Here is a 22,213-nt window from a genome sequence, read left to right on the forward strand (position 1 = left end):
AGATGTTAGAATAAGATTTATCACTATAAAAGGTACCTGAACTAGATGATTTAATAGCAAAATTCTAACAAACCTTTAGAGAATCAAGAATTTCCAAAATTATCTAACGTGCTTCAGCTGCTGCTAATACCTAATGCACACAGTGCTAAGTGTACTAAGTGCATATAGTGTCCTCAGCACCTGAGATTAATTCATTTGCTCTCCAAACACTCAGTGAGGTTAATGCTACAATTATAACTTTACAGATTAAGGTCAGTCATAGAAAAAGATGAAAAGCCTCCCAATTCAATTTTAAGATCTTAGGAAAAATGGTTACCTACTTTGTACCTCCCCTAAAAAAACAACTATTATAATACTATACACCAATCTCGCTTCCAGTACTGAGAAAAAAGAATAAGCTTTAACTAATTAGTAATGCTGTCTCAGAAAATTGAGGCACCGTATTGCAACTATAAATTACAGGATGAAAGCATATAATGTTAATACATGTGGAAAGGCATTTCCAAAATTCAGCATCTATCCCTAATAAAAACATGAAATAAATAGGAAGAACTATTCATAATATTTTCCAAAATTAACAGAAAATTCCAAACAGCAAAATACTGAACATTTTTAATTAAAGTAAGAATTGAACTAGAATGCTTACAAGTCCATTACTTTACAACATTATTTTGAAAATTCTCAAAGGTTTAGTATAGATAAACCTATCCTTCTATTGATGATAATTAGTGTATGCCAAGAAAATCAAAGAGAGCTTTCCTTAAAACAATAACAAGAAAGGTAATTTGATATAGTCATTGAAGATTTTCTTAAAATTCTAGCTTTTCCCTATAATAGTAATGAACACACAGAAATGGAAATGGAAAATAAATTTTATACAAAACAGTGTAAAAACTACAACATACTTAAGAACTAATTTAATGGAAAGACACATGACCATATGAAAGAACTATAAAATCTTACTGAAGGAATAAAATAAAATTTGAACAAGTATAAGACATACGATGTGTTGAATGGGAATACTGATATCATAAAAATGACAGCTCTCCCAAAATATAAAAAGCCAATGAATACAAAAATTCCCATTACAATTCCAATAGGATAAAATAATCTTAGAGTTCATATGGAAAAATAAAGTTCTGAAAATAGCCAAAAATCGTGATGAAAAACAAGAGTAGCAAGAAGGGGACTTGCCCTCCTTCAGAGTAGAATATGCTAAAAGAAAACTGTGCATTTAAATCCAACTGAAACTGGCAAAGGAACAGACAAAAAGATTGGAACAACAAAAATCCAAAAACCGGATCCCAATACACGTGAGCTTTTAATATGTGACAAAGGTAGTATTTCAATTCAGTGGGAAGGTACAGTCACAACTGGATATTCATCTGTGAATAAAATTAATCTCTACCTCACAATATATATATGGAATATCTACATAATTAATAATAATTCCAAATTGTATTAAAGATTTAATGGAAAAAGTAAAATAACATAAATCCAAAGAAAACCTAGAAAATGTATGTAGAACCAAGGTATAAATGAGACTTCTTAAACCAAGACAGAGTACCCAGAAGATAGTGCTATCTCATTTAACAAATGAGGAAAATGAGGCATCGTAAGTAAGGTGGTGAAAACACTTGCCTTAGCACCACAGGACAAACAAATGTTAAAGCAGGTTTGCATAAAATCCCACCAGGTCCCAGTGCATGTGGGTTTTTTTTGCATTATGCCATGTTGATGCCAAATCACCAGTAAAATATAAAGTTGTGACCATTAGAGCCTATATAGGAAAGCAGGATGTGATTAGGTTTTAGAAAGGTGTATGTGTGTGTATATATATACACACACATACATATACAGTACACATCAGATTGTTAACAGGGGGAGTGGGTGACTAGATGTCATGTGGACATGTGTTCTGTGTTGGGTTGGTATAATAGTTCAGGCTGCTATAATAATAAAATATGACAGATTAGGTGGCTTATAAACAGAAATTTATTTCCCACAGTTCTGGAGGTATGGAAGTCCAAGATCAAGGCACCAACATGACTGGTGTCTGGTGAGAGCCTGCTTTCTGGTTCATGGACAGTGGCCTTTCAGTTCCAACCTCACACAATGGAAAGGGTAGGGATATCCCTGGGGCCTCTTTTGTAAGGGCACTAATCCCATTCAGAAGGGTTCTGCCCACAAGACCTAATCACCTCCCAAAGCCCTACCTCCAAATACCACCACACTGGGAATCAGGTTTCAACAATAGAGACACAAAGATTCAGTCTATATGTGATGGTTTTTAATAGGATAGTGGGGGAGTAGAGTTTAAGACAAGCCAAAATGTAAAAAGAAGGGAAAGAAGGGAAAAAAAGAAATAGCACCTAAGATGACTCCAGTATTTTGTTAAAATTCTATTTTAATAAGCATGTGTGTGTATATGTGGATCTTTATCTGTATGTACATATATGTATGTATGTAGAAAGAGAAATGAGTAAGAATAAAATGTGCTACTACACATAAATACTGATTATATTTAACCAAAACTTACATTAAATACCAAAACCTTTTCATTTCAAATTCTGAGTGAAAACCTTTCTAAAACTTAATCACATCCTGCTTTCCTACACAGGTTCTAATGGTCACAACTTTATATTTTACTGGTGATTTGGCATCAACATGGCATAATGCAAAAAAAACCCACATGCACTGGGACCTGGTGGGATTTTATGCAAACCTGCTTTAACATTTGTTTGTCCTGTGGTGCTAAGGCAAGTGTTTTCACCACCTTACTTACGATGCCTCATTTTCCTCATTTGTTAAATGAGATAGCACTAGTGAAAACTAATACAGTGCACTCAGTAATTCTCATTATTAACCTCAGTTATGAAAGCAATATGGATGTTTGCTTGGGTGAAGGACTGACAGCTCAAACACAGAAGAGGTAAGCTAGCTATGCTTTTCTACTTAGTTTCTCTTTACAGTTGGACTCTTTCTCCCCCATCCTCCTTTACATGCAGCAGTGAGAAAGGGCTGTGAATTCAAACATAGTAGCTATAAAGGTAGGATGGTAGCTAGTATTATTTACCACTCAAGTTATATTCCAGAATCAAAGAGTAAATCACAAGCAGAGAAAACTATCAGCTTTCACTTGTTCTTGCTGTGTTTCTGCCTTAACAGCAATCCTCTTAAGTCCCCTTCTCATTTATTAAACAGGAGGACACAGACACTGAATAAGAGCCTAATTTCTACTATGAATAGAAAAGTATATGTGTTTTAGTACCTAAAGTCTGTGACATCTTTTGCTTACAGCTAGGTTCCTAGCTATATTCTATATACTTGTGTAAGTTCAGGGAGAGGAAATTCTGGGGCAAAATATCTCTAAAAACCGAAATCAGTCAAAGGGAGAAATAAAGTTTAAAACCCATTTATTGCTTACAAACTGCAGTCCAGGGCCGGCTCCCTCCTCTGCTCCTGAAGAAGCAAGCAAGCAAGCAAGCAAGCCCCTCCCTTTAGATTCTCAGGTTCAGACACATCCTCAGTTGCCCAGGTAATTACCCGCTGACATGGAGATGAACTTCTCTCCACCCCTGAGGATATGCAAATGCACTAAAGCCAGGAGAGATAATCTGGAAATGTTACAATTTTACCCACAACTTGCAATCACCACTTAGGGAGAGATCATTAGGTAGAGATAGGAAAAACACTCCCTGCAACCCAGAAGTGGGCTGTCATATCCAAAATTTAAAGATTATAGACAGTTATGCCCTTAGACATCTCATTCCATCTGTTTTCTAAATAGTGCCCCAACAATAATGATTCAATGTATGCCATTTCCCTTTTAAAACTGAAATTTTATAGGGAAAGACTGGGCTGGAAAAGAAACGAAAAAAAGAAGAAATTTTATAGGAGAAAGTACTTTTTATCAAAGCAGGGGAGAGCAGCAATTTACTACCAGACGAGCTAGATAAAGATCTTCCAGAAAAATTATATGAATCAGATTAAAATCCCAAAATCCTGTCACCAGATGTTACATGGAGGACAATGGTAGACAGCAAAGAGGCAGCTGAAGGCTCACAGATCTGACCACATTTTTAATTCTTTTCAGATAATGGCCTAGAAATTTTTTACAACTCTCATTTTGCCAGTTACAAAGCAGTAACAGGAACAAAACTCTAGTCCTCTGTGACCTGAAGAACAGTTCAATGTGATCAATCAAAACAGCATTTGTTATATGCTATATATATGATATGATATTCATTGTGGCAAGGCTACTACAAGAATCAATAAAGCAAGGATTCTTGCCTAAAGGGGCTCTCAGTTTGGGGGTGCAAAGAGGAGAGGGAAAAATCAAACAATTGAGAGCTAATTACAATACATTCAGTACTCAATAAATGCTATTAACTACATACGCAGTAGTGGGAGGACTTAAAATAAGGACCCTAGCCCCTATGATGTTTTTAGAACAATGACCTTTGAATCAATACCACATCAGAAAGTGCAGACTTTATCCTGTATGTGATGGCTCAAAGATTTCTAAATCCAGTGAGTGACAAAATTGATAAACCTTTCTTTAAAAGGTCACTCTGGCAGCAGTGTGGCAGATGAACTGTACTAAAGCAGTGGAAAAAATTATAAAGCAAAAAAAAGAACCAACAGAGAGTTAAAAAAAAAAAACCTATAAAGCAGTAAAATATACTGGTTAAGTACGTAGACTTGGGAGCTAGACTGTCTGTATTTGAATACAGGCTAACACAAACTAGTTACGTGATACTGAATAAGCTACTTAACTGCTTTGTACCTCAATTTCCTCATCTGTAAATAGGAATAGTTCTTATCACAGAGGGTTACTGTAACAATTTTAAGAGTTAATTAATGGAATAAAGCACTTAGAATAGTTCCTGGCACAAAGTAAGTAAACAGCAATTAACTGCAGAATGGAAAGACTGGTAGTAGGGAGACTAGTTAAAAAGGTCAGGAAATAGTCCAGGAAAATAGAGGTGAAACAAAGAAAATAAAGGTGAGTACACCTGAATGCCTAACATGATACTAAATATCACACAGATGACCTAGGGAAAAGGAAAGGAAGAGGAGAATTAAGAATTAAATAAAACAGAATTATTGATGAGAAAGGAGACAGTAATAGCTGAATGAAATAATTCCCTCCTTCAAAAAGTTTTTAATGTTATTAGTGAGAAAAGACATACATATCTTAAAGTTTTTATCATGACAGTTTAGGATTAATAAAAATAACTAAAAGTGGAGGTGGTAGACATTAGAATGGCAAAACAAGAAAGAGAAATTATACTGAAAATTGGAAAGCTAGTGATAACATAAGAGACACTGGCATAGAGGAGAAAGCTAATTCCAAGATAGGGGAAGTAAGGAGGAAAATGAAAACTACTTTTGGAATGTCTATTATATGCCAGTAACTATCCTAGTGTCTTTCAAGTATTTTGCCTTATTTAATTCTTCTTTGGAGAGTTAGATTTCTCCAACATCCTTCCACTTATTAAACTGGCAATAGTAGTGCATTTCAAAAGAGGAAAGAGAAAAACAATAGAAACTATACTAGAAGAAAACAAGAACTATTCTCACTTAATCTTACTAGAAGAGAGCTACCATTATTAGCAAATAAGGAAGAAAGTTTTTAAACATCAAAAATAATCTTTCAATATCAGAGAACAGGTAGGACTACAGACATATCCTGCTTCCAGTCTTATCCCCTAGGTCTATTCAACACAGTCATCATGTCTAAAACTCTCAATTGCACGTTTGACCATGCACCTTCTCCTCTTTTTATAATCTTTCAATACTTCCCTATCACCAACAGGATGAAAAAAATCAACAGAACCAAAAGGAGAAAGCTATCTAATAAGTCTACAAACTCCTTAAACTAGAGGGATAAGAGAAAAAAGTTAACTTCTAAAAATAAATGCAGTTTATGACCCTACTCTTCTCACTTCAAAACAGTAAAATAAATGAAATTTCAGATGCTTGTAAAGAGCAACACTGACACCTTGTGGTGAACATCCTAAATTAAAGTATCAAATGTTAACAAATGAGTTCCTAATTTATGTCTGTTTACAGGAAAAATAGCCCTTAATCCAGGGAATTCCAAGGGTTAAAGAAACAAAAATTTAACTACCATCACACACTGAATATAAATTTGGAAAGAGCTGCCTTTCACTTTGGCAATAATGAAATTAGCCTGAATTCTTAATTTTGGCAAAAAAATATGAATAAAACCTCTGGTCGCTGTTTTCTTACAAAAGTATACAACACATCCATCTGAAAGCGTTTAAATGCCCTGGTTCTACATGCTCCAAAATCCTTGCCTCGGTCAAGATTCCCTATTTTTCTATGAGGTGGAAGGAATATTTGCATACTGGTAGCACAAAAACACAGTGAAAGTTATTAAGTAGAATATACTCTCAAAAAACAAAATATGAAGATCTGGGTTTTCTGACTCCAAATGGCACTGAATTTTGTGGTGTTAAGAGATTAATTAAAGAATTCAGACTCTGCGTTTATACATAAATTACAGATCAAGAGGTAATGATTTCATAAACGAAGAAAGCATAAGGAAAAGAAAAGGAATTTTTTTAAATTTTGGTATCATTAATGTACTATGTACATAATGAGCAACATTATGGTTATTAAACTCCCCCATTAACAAGTCCCCACCACATACCCCAATAAACTCACTGTCCACCAGCATGGTAAGATACTATAGAATCACTACTTACCTTCTGTGTTATACTGACTTCCCCTTTCCCCACCCCTGACGTTATTTGTGCTAATCCTAATGCCCCTTTTTGCCCTTTATCCCTCTCTTCCCACCCATCCTCCCCAGTCCCTTTCCCTTTGGTAACTATTAGTTCATTCTTGGGTTCTGTGAGTCTGCTGCTGTTTTGTTCCTTCAGTTTTTGCTTTGTTCTTATACTCCACAGATGAGTGAAATCATTTGATACATGTCTTTCTCTGCCTGGCTTATTTCACAGAGCATAATACCCTCTAGCTCCATCCATGTTGTTGTAATTGGTAGGATTTGTTTTCTTCTTATGGCTGAATAATATTCCGTTGTGTATATGTACACATCTTCTTTATCCCCTCATCTACTGATGAACACTTAGGTTGCTTCCATTACTTGGCTATTTTAAATAGTGCTGCGATAAACATAGGGGTGCATATGTCTTTTTCAAACTGGGCTCCTGCATTCTTAGGGTAAATTCCTAGGAATGGAATTCCTAGGTCAAATGGTATTTCTATTTTTAGTTTTTTGAGGAACCTCCATACTGCTTTCCATTCTCCACATCCTCGCCAACATTTGTTGTTGTTTGTCTTTTGGAAGGTGGCCATCCTAACTGGTATGAAGTGATATCTCGTTGTGGTTTTAATTTGCATTTCTCTGATGACAGTGATGCGGAGCATCTTTTCATGTGCCTGTTGGCCATCTGAATTTCTTCTTTGGAGAAGTGTCTGTTCAGATCCTCTGCCCCTTTTTGAACTGGATTATTTGCTTTTTGTTTGTTGAGGTGCAGGAGTTCTTTATATATTTTGGATGTCAACCCCTTATCGGATATGTCATTTATGAATATATTCTCCCATACTGTAGGATGCCTTTTTGTTCTACTGATGGTGTCCTTTGCTGTACAGAAGCTTTTTAGCTTGATATAGTCCCACTTGTTCGTTTTTGCTTTTGTTTCCCTTGCCCGGGGAGATATGTTCATGAAGAAGCTGCTCATGTTTATGTCCAGGAAATCTTTGCATGTTTTTTTCTAAGAGTTTTATGGTTTCATGACTTACATTCAGTTCTTTGATTCATTTTGAGTTTACTTTTGTGTATGGGGTTAGAGAATAATCCAGTTTCATTCTCTTACATGTAGCTGTCCAGTTTTGCCAGCACCAGCTGTTGAAGAGGCTGTCATTTCCCCATTGTATGTCCATGGCTCCTTTATTGTATATTAATTGACCACATATGTTTGGGTTAATATCTGGACTCTATTCTGATCCACTGGTCTATGGGTCTGTTCTTGTGCTAGTACCAAATTGTCTTGATTTACTGGGGCTTTGTAGTAGACCTTGAAGTTGGGAAGCAAGATGCCCCCTGCTTTATTCTTCCTTCTCAGGATTGCTTTGGCTATTTGGGGTCTTTGGTGGTTCCATATGAATTTTAGAACTATTTGTTCTAGTTTGCTGAAGAACACTGTTAGTAATTTGATACGGATTGCATTGAATCTGTAGATTGCTTTAGGCAGAATGGCCATTTTGACAATATTAATTCTTCCTACCCAAGAGCATGGGATGAATTTCCATTTGTTAGTGACCTCTTTAATTCCCCTTAAGAGTGTCTTGTAGTTTTCAGGGTATAGGTCTCTCACTTCCTTGGTTAGGTTTATTTCTAGGTATTTCGTTCTTTTTGATGCAATTGTGAATGGAATTGTTTTCCTGATTTGTCTTTCTGCTACTTCATCTTTAGTGTATAGGAATGCAACAGATTTCTGTGTATTAATTTTTTATCCTGCAACTTTGCTGGATTCAGGTATTAGTTCTAGTAGTTTTAGAGTGGATTCTTTAGGGTTTTTTTATGTACAATATCATGTGATCTGCAAACAGTGACAATTTGGCTTGTTCCTTACCAATCTGGATGCCTTTTATTCCTTTGTGTTGTCTGATTGCCATGGCTAGGACCTCCAGAACTATGTTGAATAAAAGCGGGGAGAGTGGGCATCCTTGTCTTGTTCCCAAGCTTAAGGGAAAAAGCTTTCAGTTCCTTGTAAAGTATGATGTTGGCTGTGGGTTTATCATATATTGCCTTTATTATGTTGAGGTACTTGCCCTCTATACCCATTTTGTTGAGAGTTTTTATCATGAATGGATGTTGAATTTTGTCGAATGCTTTTTCAGCATCTATGGAGATGATCATGTGGTTTTTGTCCTTTTTGTTGATGTGGTGGATGATGTTGATGGATTTTCGAATGTTGTACCATCCTTGCATCCATGAGATGAATCCCCCTTGATCATGATGTACGGTCCTCTTGATGTATTTTTGAATTCAGTTTGCTAATATTTTGTTGAGTATTTTTGCATCTCTGTTCATCAGGGGTATTGGTCTGTAATTTTCTTTTTTGGTGGGGTCTTTGCCTGGTTTTGGTATTAGAGTGATGCTGGCTTCATTAAATGAGTTTGGGAGTATTCCCTCCTCTTCTATTTTTTGGAAAATGTTAAGGAGAATGGGTATTATGTCTTCTCTATATGTCTGATAAAATTCAGCGGTGAATCCATCTGGTCCAGGAGTTTTGTTTTTGGGTAGTTTTTTGATTACTAATTCAATTTCGTTGCTGATATTTGGTCTGTTTAGATTTTCTGTTCCTTCCTTGGTCGGTGTTGAAAGGTTGTATTTTTTAGAAAGTTGTCCATTTCTTCTAGGTTATCCAGTTTGTTAGCATATCGATTTTCATAATATTCTCTAATTATTCTTTGTATTTCTGTGGTGTCCATAGTGATTTTTCCTTTCTCATATCTGATTCTGTTCATGTGTGTAGATTCTTTTTCTGTTAATTAAGTCTGGCTAGGTGTTTATCTATTTATTTTCTCAAAGAACCAGCTCTTGGTTTAATTAATTTGTTCTACTGTTTTATTCTTCTCAATTTTATTTATTTCTTCTCTGATCTTTATTATGCCCCTCCTTCTGCTTACTTTGGGCCTCATTTGTTCTTTTCCAGTTTCAATAGTTCTGAATTTAGACTATTCATTTGGGATTGTTCTTCCTTCTTTAAATAGGCCTGGATTGCTATATACTTTCCTCTTAGAACTGCCTTTGCTGTGTCCCACAGAAGTTGGGGCATTGTGCTGTTGTTTTCATTTGTCTCCATATATCACTTGATCTCTATTTTAATTTGGTCACTGATCCATTGATTATTTAGGAGCATGTTGTTAAGCCTCCATGTGTTTGTGAGCCTTTTTGTTTTCTTTGTACAATTTATTTCTAGTTTTATACCTTTGTGATCTAAGAAGTTGGTTGGTACAATTTCAATCTTCTTAAATTTACTAAGACTCTTTGTGTCAGCTAGTATGTGGTCTATTCTGGAAAATGTTCCATGTGTACTTGAGAAGAACGTGTATCCTCCTGCTTTTGGGTGGAGTGTTCTGTAGATGTCTGTTAGGTCCATGTGTTCTAGTGTGTTGTTCAGTGCCTCTGTGTCCTTACTTATTTTCTGTCTGGTGGATCTGTCCTTTGGAGTGAGTGGTGTGTTGAAGTCTCCTAGAATGAATGCATTGCATTCTATTTCTTCCTTTAATTCTGTTAGCATTTGTTTCACCTATGTCGGTGCTCCTGTGTTGGGTGCATAGATATTTTAAAGGGTTACTGGCCCTTTATGATTATGTAATGTCCTTCTTTGTCCCTTGTTACTTTCTTTGTTTTGAAGTCTATTTTGTCTGATACTAGTACTGCAACACCTGCTTTTTTCTCCCTATTGTTTGCATGAAATATATTTTTCCATCCCTTCACTTTTAGTCTGTATATGCCTTTGGGTTTGAAGTGATTCTCTTGTAGGCAGCATACAGATGGGTCTTCCTTTTTCATCCATTCTATTATTCTGTGTCTTTTGATTGGTGCATTCAGTCCATTTAAATTTAGGATGATTATTGATAGATATGTACTTATTGCCATTGCAGGCTTTGGTTTCTGGGTTACCAAAGGTTCAAGGTTAGCTTCTTTACTATCTAAACATCTAACTTAACTCACTTTTTATGCTATTATAAACACAGTCTGATGATTCTTTATTTCTCTCCCTTCTTTTTCTTCCTCCTCCACTCTTTATATGCTAGGTGTTTTACTCTGTACTCTTTTGTGTTTCTTTTGCCTGATTTTGTGGATAGCTTATGTTATTTTGCATTTAGTTAGTATTAGGTTGGTCTACTTTCTTTGCTGTGATTTAATTTTCTCTGGTGACATCTATTTAGCCTTAGGAGCACTTCCATCTAGAGCAGTCCCTCCAAAATAAACTGTAGAGATGGTTTGTGGGAGGCAAATTCCCTCAATTTTTGCTTACCTGGTTCCTTCAAATTTAAATGTTAATCTTGCTGGATACAGTATTCTTGGTTCAAGGCCCTTCTGTTTTATTGCATTGAATATATCATGCCATTCTCTTCTGGCCTGTAAATTTATACTGAGAAGTCTGATGATAGCCTGATGGGTTTTCCTTTGTAGGTGATCGTTTTTCTCTCTGACTGCTTTTAATACTCTGTCCTTGTCTTTAATCTTTGCCTTTTTAATTATTATATGTCTTGGTGTTGTTCTCCTTGGATCCCTTGTGTTCAGATATCTGTGGGCTTCCATGGTCTGAGAGACTATTTCCTTCCCCAGACTGGGAAAGTTTTCAGCCATTATTTCTTCAAAGGCACTTTCTATCCCTTTTTCTCTCTCTTCATCTTCTGGTACCCTATAATGCGAATATTGTTCCGTTTGGATTGGTCACACAGTTCTTTTAATATTCTTTCATTCCTAAAGATCCTTTTATCTCTCTCTCTGCCTCTGTGTGTCTGTATTCCTGTTCTCTGATTTCTATTCCATTAACAGTCTCTTCCACCTCATCCAGCCTGCTCTTAAATCCTTCCATTGTTTGTTTCATTTCTGTTATCTCCCTCTGGAATTCATCCCTTAGCTCTTGCCTATTTCTCTGTAGCTCTGTCAGCATGCTTATGATTTTTATTTTGAATTCTTTTACAGGAAGATTGATTTTGGTCTTACCAGGTCCTCTCTCTGGTGTTTGAGGGATTTTGGACTGAACAAGGTTATTCTTCCTTTCCATGGCAATGGAAGTGATCACTGGAGAGTCACGCATGTGTCAGCTGGGAGAACAAAGTCCCTTCCTGCTTACTGGTCACCTTGCCCATCTCTGCTGCCTGTGCCCATCAACCGCACACAGGGAGCAGCCTCTGGGTTGATTCCCTGAGCTGCTGTGGGCAGGGCGGCCCTCGGGATAGCCTAGGGCACTGGCAGGGTCACAGCGAGTGGCGTGTGCTCTCCTGTGAGAACGGTGCCCCTTTGTGCTTCCTGAACTCTGTGCCAGTCTCCACTGTCTGTGCCAGTCAACTGCACGCAAGGGGCAGCCTCTGTGTCTGGGCCGGTTAGCTGCGCATTGGGAGAAGCCTCTGTGACGTTGTGGGCAGGGCTACTCCCCAGCTGTTCAGCAGCAATGGCGGGTCAGCCAGTTTGCTTACAGTGTCAGTGGCGGGGAATGAACAGCAGGTTGCTTATCACCATGAGGGGCTTCAGAGCTGTGTTGTCACCCAGGAGGTTAGGGCACCTGAGGTTCCTTAAAATTCCCAGCCTGCTGGGCTGAGTGTGCCAGGACAATTTTGTCCACCTGTTAAACCCTTGTTCCTTTAAGACTTTTAAAGCACCCACTTTCCTTCTGTCCCAGGGCAGCCAGCTGTGGGAACCTGTTCACAGTCTTAGTCTCGGATTTTGCTTTTCCATTCCTCTAATATCCAGTACACCATGCAATGTGTGTCTGGGCTCCCCGTGCAGATTACTAGGGCTGGTTATTTAGCAGTCCTGTTCTTCCACTCCTTCCCCACTCTGATTCTTTTCCTCCCGCCAGTGATCTGGGGTGGGGGCAGTGCTCAGGTCCCACCAGGTCATGGCTTTGAATCTCACTGTTTTCCATGAGATGTTGAGTTCTCACAGATGTAGATGTAGCCTGGCTGGTGTATTGTAACTTCTGGTCACTGTTTTAGGAATAGTTGTATTTGCTGTATTTTCAAAATATATATGGTTTTGGGAGAAGTTTTCCACCACCCTACACAAGACGCCATCTTGAGAATCTCTTGTCCAAGAAAAGGTATATATTTTTTAATTGTTCCATTCAGGAACAATGTTGCCTTAGTTAAAGGTAGTTAACTATGAACAAAATTGACTGGCACAAAATGAAGTTTCCCAAGAAGCCCTTGACATATATCATAGAAAAAACTGTGGGAAAAGAAGGGCTTTTGATTGAGTTAATAGATGATAGTTTTTCTTTACTAATGTCTGAGAGAATTATCAGAGAAAATTCTAATTTACTTATTAATTTTGACAACTATAACTTAAAATTTCTAGTTCCAGAGTAACTCTCCAGGTTCAGGTAATTTGGTTGATGAGTAGATACTTGATCTGGTTCAGTGAAAGTAGATCTGTGTTACCAGCTATAAATGATTTTACATAATGGTGATGAGAAGGCCACTATTAATATGGCAATTTAAATTATTGACACACCTATGGAATACAGAAGGCACCCTAGAAATGAAACCCCCACAAACTTATTGCAAGATCAATGTTAAATAACTGAGCAACTACCAAATTAACCTGATGATTTTGTGTTTATGGTGGGTTCTATGATTTTTCAGAAAATTTTCTCCGTTATGCTGTATGCACCTTATAATCACCAATAAGGAAGGTAAGTAAGACTAAGGACAGGATCTACAAAATTTGCTTGTCAGAAACCTTCATTTCAACCTCCAGTCTGGCGCTTACGTGCTTTGTGCAGATAAATACATCATTTAACGCCTCTTGGCCTCAGCTTCTACACTGAAGACACAGGCCGATAACTGATTACTGAACAAAGAATGCTTCTAAAAGAATAAGAAAATAGATGTGAAAATGCTTATAAATAATACAAACTTGTAATATCACTGCTTCTACACTTTGGAAGAATCAGAGAAATTAAATGAAGGAAGATAAATCAGGGATAATTAAAGTCAGGGTCAGGTTAATCAAAGTTTTCTCTGTTATATCATGTTGCTTCCCAAAATTCTATAGTCTCTTCAGTTCCTATTCTTCTGTATCATTACAGAGCTTTTAGTTCCATTTCAGTCTCTATTTTCTTAAGCTTCTGTGATGCTACTGTTCCAAAATCCTCCTCTGCTCAAGGACTTTGTATTCCTTTTTAATTCCACTGATTTCTCTAATAGGGTCACACAAATATTCTTTAAAATAATAGTATCTATGCCCTTATTTTACCAAAAAAAAAACAGGACACAAAATTTCAAACTATTTCTGTACATTTCTCTTTTCAATACTTAAAACTCAATGTAGTCCCAAAACGAATAGGCTCCAAAATATGAGTTATACATTTTGACATCTCCTGCTTTCTATCTCCATGATTCGATTATTAAACCCTGTCCATTCTGTTACATTTCCTAAGAAGTCAATATGAAAGCACCTCTCAGATAAGAATCAAAAGTCATCAAATGTGTGTGGTTACTTTAGGTGAAATCATTGTCTAATAAAATCAATTTACACAGTCCATATGACCAAACTATCATCATGTACAGTAAGGTTCAAGATTTGCAAAGGAATGGCCCATTTCATAATGTTTATAAATAATCACCCAATTGGACAAGAATCCAATCATTCTTCTGGACTCTTCCTCTAGTAGATGTAAAGAAGATGTCTAAAGGTCTGAAAGTTATGATTTGCTATGTAAACATTAGAAAAATACTTCCAAAATTAAATTTCAATGAACTATCTGAATGAGTAGAGTGAACATAGGCTAAGTGTCACTGTTACCTTTATTTTGAATTGCATTTATTTTGGTACCCTGCCTCCTGGGAAAATATCCTGGATGATTCTACCACATTGAAAATTAATACCAAATTTCAAAATCTTTCAAAATTAAGCCCACACATTATAAAAATACAGAGCTAAGGTAGTTAATCCTCTGAGCATGAAATTCATGCAAAGCTCCTTTGCCTTGCCAAACATGATTCTTTTAAGATGAACAGCAGGTCAAAATTCTAAGCCATGTCTGAGGCAATTGGAGAGCTTTTCTAGTAATGATGCAGTTGTTAAGATTTTGAAAAGTCTAAATTTTGTACCTCTGGTTTGCTGCTCTTTATAGTACAGAGGAATGGAAATATCTCGTGTCCCTGTTTTAAGATCACTGGCTTCCAGTCATTCTCTCCCACTGCCCAGAGAAAGGAAATGGCTTTATGAAAGAGATAAACTTAAATCACTGTAGCTGCAAAATTTATGAAGCTCTCACAAAAAAATGCTAAGCCTGAATAACAGCTTCTATAGCTCCAAAACATTTCTTCACACTGAAATGTCCCAAACTCAAAATAAGGACGATTCTTTAGAAAATGCAGGACTCTAAGAAACTTCTTACCTTAGCAAAGAGAAGACATCATAAGAATTACGAACACAGTTTTGATCTACCTGAAGGAGAATATTCTTCTGAGCATTTGAATAACCCTGAAAGACATTAATCAACTTATTCATCAAAGTGAAACAAAACAAATATGTGCACAAATTAATCATGTTTGTCTTCTTAAAATTATGATTTAAAAACATCTCAGTAAATTCAGATCACTAAGAGATTCCAAAAAGTACAACTTTCATTTAACTCAAGTTTAACCTTTTAGGCAAGTGAATTTAAATTTCTTCTAATATTTTTCTACAAAAACAATGTTTTACATTATAAATTGCAGTGAACTTCTCAGGGAAGCCACACAAGTCTTTTTAACTTATTATGAATATTAACAATAATACTTAAAGTGTGCCATATGTAATGTTTCATGGAAGGAAAAGGCATTCCAAGTTCTAATTAGGAATACCAGAAACAAATTATTTCCACTCACTAGTACAAAGGTGATGGGAGCAAGTATGGTTTCTAGAGACAACATGGCACAATTCTGTAAGAAAAACAGAACAGGTATCTATCACTTAAGAAAGGCAAAGTAAATAGTGGTTAGGAGAAAGGACTCTGAATCCAGACCACCTGGAATACAATTTAAGCCTTCAATACCAGCTCTATAATCTTGAGCAAGGCACCTAACCTCTCAGTTTACCTATGGTTTCTTCACCTATAATCTGGAGATGACAGTATTATCTACCACACAAATTGTTGTGGGAATTAAAAGAGTTAGTATGTATAAAGTGGAAGGTATTAATATGCACTACATAGATGTTTGCTATAATGCTAGTCTAAGCATTTTTAAGTTACATTGCTACAGACATTAAAAGTTCTTAAGGGAATACTGTGAACAACTTTATGCTAACAAATTTGACAAGATGAATAAGACAAACTCCTTGAAAAAATACAACATACCAAAATTGACAAACAATGAAACAGTATCTGAGTAACCCTATATCTGTTTTTTAAGTGAATAAGTAATTAAAAATCTCCCCACAAAAAAAGTATAGGTCAAGATGGTTTCATTGATGAATTCTTCCAAACAATTAAGAAATAACATGAATTTAACACAAAAAGTAAAATAGAGGAGATAGAGGAGAAGGTAACAACTTCCAACTCATAAGGCCATTATTACTGACACTAAAATTTGATAAAGACATCACACAAACACACACACACAATTATAGACCGATATTCCTCATGGACACAGACACAGAAGTCCTTATTAGCAAACTGAACCAGCAATACATTAAAAGGATAAAACAATAAAACATCATTATTGACTGAATTTATTATAATAAGGTAAGGCTGGCTTAGCATTTAAAAATCAATCAAATACATGAAATAATCAATAGAAATCTATATTGCTGGGCACACAATTATAAAGATGCAACCTGTGGCAATAACATAAAGGTGAGGGAATGGATCTATACAGAAGAAAAGTTTTTGTATAACAGTAAAACTAAGCTGGTATTCATTTAAACTACACTGTTACAAATTAAGACACTAATTTTAGTCCCCAGGGCAATCACTTAATAAGTCAAAGATATATAGCAAAAGAAATGAGAAAGGGATCAAAATGCTAGAAAATATCTAACACAAAAGAAGGTAGTAATAGACAAAATGAGAAACAAACAAGAAAAAAGAAAACAAATAGAAAAATGGAAGCAATCCCTCCATCTAAAATTACATTAAGTGTAAATGGATTAAGCACTCCAATTAGAAGACAAGGACTGGCAGAACGGATTTTCTTTTTAATGATCCACTATATGCCGTCTGCAACAGATGCACTTTAGAACCAAAAATACAAATAGATTGGAAATGAAAGGAAGGAAAGCAGTCACCAAAAGAGAGCTAGAATGTTATACCAATATGAGACAAATTTTAACACAAAAAAAGTTTCAGGAGACAAAAGGACATTATATAATTTAAAAAGAGTCAAGGAGATATAAATGATTATTATAAACATACATGAACCCAACAACATACAACAAAATATATGAAGCAAAAACTGAGAAACCTAAAATTGGAAAGAACAGGAGACATCAACATCCCACTTTCAATAATGTATATATAGCACAACCATACAAAAGATAAACAGGGAAATAGTAGACAATACTATAAATCACTAGATCTAACAGATGCATGTAGAACACTCCATCCAACAATATCCATACACACATTCTTCACAAGTGAACATGGAACATTCTCCAGGATAGACCATATGTTAAGCTACAAAACAAGTCTCAATAAATTTTTAAAACTTTAAATCATACAAAGTATCTTCTCTGACCACAAAAGAATGAAACTAGAAATCAATAACAGAATGAAATTTGGAAATTCACAAACTGCAAATTAAACAACACACTCTCAAACAACCAGTGGGCCAAAGAACAAATCACTAGATAAATTATTAAATACTCTGAGATGAATAAAACTTAAAACACAACATATCAAAATATGTGGGATGCAGCACAAAAGTGCTCAGAGGGAAATTTATAGCTGTAAACTCTACATGAGAGAAAGAAAGAGAGGGAAGAAGAAAAGGAGGGAGGAAGGAAGGAAAGGCAAGCTTCAATAAATAACCAGAACTTCCACCTTAGGGAACTAGTAAAAGAACAATAAACGAAACCCAAAACAAGAAGGAAGGAAATAATAAAAGATTAGAGCAGAGATCCTTGAAAAAGAGAATACAGAAACAGAATCTCTATTGTTTTAATAAATAAAACTTAAGTTATTTGAAAACACAAACACATGCTACAGACTGACCAAGAAAAAGAGAAGACTCAAATGACTAAAATCAGAATGAAAGTAGGAACATTATCACCAACCTTTTAGAAATAAAAATTACAGAAGACTACTATGAATAATTGCATGCCAGTACATCAGATAATCTAGACAAAAGAGCAATTCCTTGAAACAAGTAAATTCCCAAACATGACTCAAGAAGAAGAAAACCTGAGCAGATCTACAAGTTGTTGAGAGGTTAGCTAAGGTTCTTCACGGTATTGCTATCTCAGCATCCATTTTGTCTGGCCAAGTGGCCAGCAGGGACCTTAAACTGACACGAGACTCCTCAGGGAAGCACATGCCCTAGAGAGCAGGCCTCAGAGTCACAAGCAAATTTAAGTTCCTGATATGAGTTATGATCAACAGTTCCCCCTGCTTCCCAGTACCTGTATGCCTCTTAGCTAAAAAATCCTCATGCAGGTTACCAAAACTCTTGCTCTTTTGGTTTGAATTGACCAACCCAGCCCTAGCCCAGGAACCCCAAAGCACTCCACCCAAAGACCCTAATAAAGGCATGTGCCCCAGGTCCTGTCTCTCTCTAACTATACTCTGCCTCGATTTCCCTATATGACCCCTCAAGGCATACACCCTGTAAATCCTCTAGGACTTTTGAGTAATCCACTTTTCTATTTCAATTTCTCTTACAGTCTTTTGTTGAACCATGGCTCACCAACAAGAACCCTGTGTTCCACTTAACAAATGTTAATTTAATAAAGTCATAACACAAGACTATGAATAATCATAAAACTCCCAGCAAAGAAAAGCACAGAAACACATGATTTGACTGATGAATCCTACCAATCATGAAAAAAAAATAACTAACACGGAAAAAATGAAAGAGGAAATAACTTCTTAACTCATTCTATGAGGCCAGTATTATCCTAATACCAACGCCAAACATCACAAGATAATTACAGACCAATATCCCTTATAAATATAAATGCAAAAATCTTCAACAAAAATACTAGTTAATCCAGCAGCATAGTAAATGGCTTATACCATTTGGTCCAGCAATTCCACTTCTGGAAATATACCCAAAAGAATGGGAAGTGAAGACTCAAACTGGTATTTGTACACCCATGTTCACAGCTGCATTATTCACAATAGTTAAGGGGTGGAAGCAACCCAAGTGTCCATCAACAGAGGAATGGATAAACAAAATATGATACAGGCATACAATGGAATATTATTGAGCCTTAAAAAGGGAGGAAATCCTGACACATACTATAATATGATGACCCTGAGGACATTATGTTAAGTAAAATAAGCTAGTTAACAAGAGGACAAATACCGTATGAGTCCACTTATATAAGGTACCTATAGTAGTCAGATTCATAGAAGCTAAAAGTAGAAGGATTAAGTGCCAGGAGACTGGGAGGAAGAAATGGGGAGTTACTGTTTAATGTACAGAATTTTAGTTTTATAAGATGAAAAGAGTTCTGGAGATGGATGGTGGTGATGGCTGCACAACAATGTGAATGTACTTATGCCACTAAACTTTACACTTAAAAAGGTTAAGATGGTAATGTTTTATTATGTATATTTTACCACAATTAAGAATTTTTTAAAAAAGTATTACACACACCGGGAACAAGTGGGATTTATCCAAGGTATGCAAGTTAAGTGTGGTTCAATAAATGAAAATCAATCAATGTAATACCCCACGTTGCAAGAGTCACACTTCATAATTTCAAAATTTATTACAAAACAACAGCAATCAAAACAGTGTGATAGTGGCATAACAGTAAACATTCAGATCAGTGGGATAGAATTGAGAACCCATTAATAAATTCATACATCTATGGTCAATTGTTTTTAGACAAAAGTGCCAAGACTATTCAATAGGAAAATACTAGCCTTTTCAACAAATGATGCTGAAACAACTGCATAGCCACATGCAAAAGAATGAAATTAGATCCATCCCTAAGGCCATATTTAATAAAAATTACCTCAAAATGGATCAAAGACCTAATTTTAAAGCTAAAACCATAAAACCATTAGAACAAAACACATGGGATACATCTACATAACACTGCATTTGCCAACAAATTCTTAAGTATGACACCAAAAACATGAGCAACAAATAAAATAATAGATAAATTGCACTTCATCAAAATTAAAAACTTTCTTTCATCAAACGACAATATAAAGAAAGTGAAAAAAGTAGGAGAAAATAATTGCAAATCACATCTGATAAAGGTCTAATACCCAGAATACATAAAGAATTCTGACCACTCAACAATAAAAAGAAAACCCAATTTAAAAAATGGGCAAAGGACTTAAGGAGGCATTTCTCCAAAAAAAAAGATCTAAAAAATAGCCAATAAGCACATGAAATGATATTCAACATCATTAGTCACTAGAGAAATGCAAATCAAAACCACAATGAGATACTACTTCATACCCACTAGGATAAGCAATAAATAAATAGATAAGCAAACATACAAAATTTTTAAATAAAAAAAATAACAGAAAATAAGTAAGTTAACAACGATGTGGAGAAATTAGAACCCTGATATATTGCTTTTGGGAATGTGAAATGGTCAGCCACTGTGGAAAAACATTTGGCAATTCCTCAAAAAGTTAAACATAGAATTATATGACCCAGTTATTTCACTCCTAGGTGTATACCCAAAAGAAATGAAAACAAATACTTGTACATAAATGTTCATAGCAGCACTATTCTCAATAGCCAAAAGGTAGAAACAATCCCAAATATCCATCAAAGGATGAATGGAGAAACGAAATGCAGTTTATCCATACAATGGGATATTAACTCAGCCATAAAAAGAAAAGAGGCATGGCCATATGCTACACATGGTGGCACCTCAAAAACATTATGTTAAGTGAAAGCCACCAGACACAAAAGATTACATATTATCTGATTCCATATATGAAATTATCAGAATAGGTAAATCCACAGAGGCAGAAGCAAATTAGTGTTTGCCAGCAGGTTGGGCAGGGCAACATGGAGACTAAATGCTTAATGGGTATGGGATTTTCTTTGGGGAGATAGAAATGTCATACAATTTGATAGAGGTGGTAACTGCACAACATTGGGAACATAGCCAATGCCACTAAATTCCACACTTTAAAATGGCAATTTAATGTTATGAGAATTTCATCTCAATTTTAAAAAATAAGAGAGGGCTACGAAAAAATTTACATATGAGGGCAGATGAGGAGAAAGAGGACAAAGACAGGCAGTAGTCCTATAAATTAGCTACAAATCCAAATAATAAAAGACAAGAGAAGTAGATTAAAGATTCTCAGGAGAAATGATTAATGATGTTCCACTCAGCTTTTCTTGTTTTATGCAAAAAGCTGCCTAACATTTTCTTCTATTAAAAAATCATCCACACCCACTAACATACAATATTACAGCAGGAAAAGAACCCAAATGAAAGTAGGCATCCTGGGTTTTAAACCACTCTGTGTATCATGGAAGTGTGGAAAATTACTTAACTCCCCTAGGCCTGTTTCTTTAACTATAAAATGAGATAAGACTACTATTAATAAAAACAGTAATAAAAAATGACAGCAATACACATAGGGTAACATTTATGAGCATGTATAGTAGGCCAGGCAGTGTTGTTTTCCATGTTAATGTTTAAACGATAATATGTTAAAGTGTTGACATATTTTAAATACTCACACAACCCTGTAAAACAGGCGCTATTATTATCCCCACTTTAAAGGTGAGGAAACTGAGACACAGAGAGGATTAAGTAGAAGAGCCAAACAGTCTGGCTCCACAGTCCATGTTCTTAATGACCATGCTATACTTGATCTCTAAGACCTTTTCCAGTTCTAAAATTCTGGGTCCATGTACATTTAAGGCAACTTGAGGACATTATTAAACCCTTCTGCTTCAGCCACCACTTAGCAATTAACATTCTTAAAATATGCTAAGAGTCTTGTTCTCAATGACAACTAACTTCACCAGATGTGCAATCCAGACAGACCTCTGAACAAGGATTATAATGGAAAGAAACGGCTCATTTGTATCTGGTTATCTGTATGAGATACTGCCAAGTGCCAAAGAGCCCAGAGGAGATTTACATGTCACTCAAAATTCTTCTGAAGCCAGGCCTAACAATTCTTTTTTAAGGAAGAAAACAGGCACTAGTCTGGGTGAGTGCCTCTTAAACTGTTCAAGGAAACAGATAATTTCACATATCCAGTGAGCAGAAATAATTTCAGGCAGATGATCAGGTCCGTTTCTAGATCAGTGGTCAACAAACTTTCTT

General features: G+C 35.8%; 1 protein-coding gene across 4 annotated transcripts in view; it reads right to left on the reverse strand.

Annotated features, from left to right (window-relative positions):
• The window catches only part of UVRAG (UV radiation resistance associated), a 328,856-nt gene that overhangs the window by 222,734 nt on the left and 83,909 nt on the right, over window positions 1-22,213 (reverse strand). For all 4 annotated transcript variants that reach the window (XM_057507207.1, XM_057507206.1, XM_036895386.2 and 1 more), the window contains one exon: window positions 15,147-15,232. In XM_057507207.1, the coding sequence (XP_057363190.1) occupies window positions 15,147-15,232 (86 nt within the window). The remainder of the gene's footprint in view (window positions 1-15,146; window positions 15,233-22,213) is intronic.

Source organism: Manis pentadactyla, chromosome 9 (assembly GCF_030020395.1).
Source record: "Manis pentadactyla isolate mManPen7 chromosome 9, mManPen7.hap1, whole genome shotgun sequence".
NCBI classification, from domain to species: Eukaryota; Metazoa; Chordata; class Mammalia; order Pholidota; family Manidae; genus Manis; species Manis pentadactyla.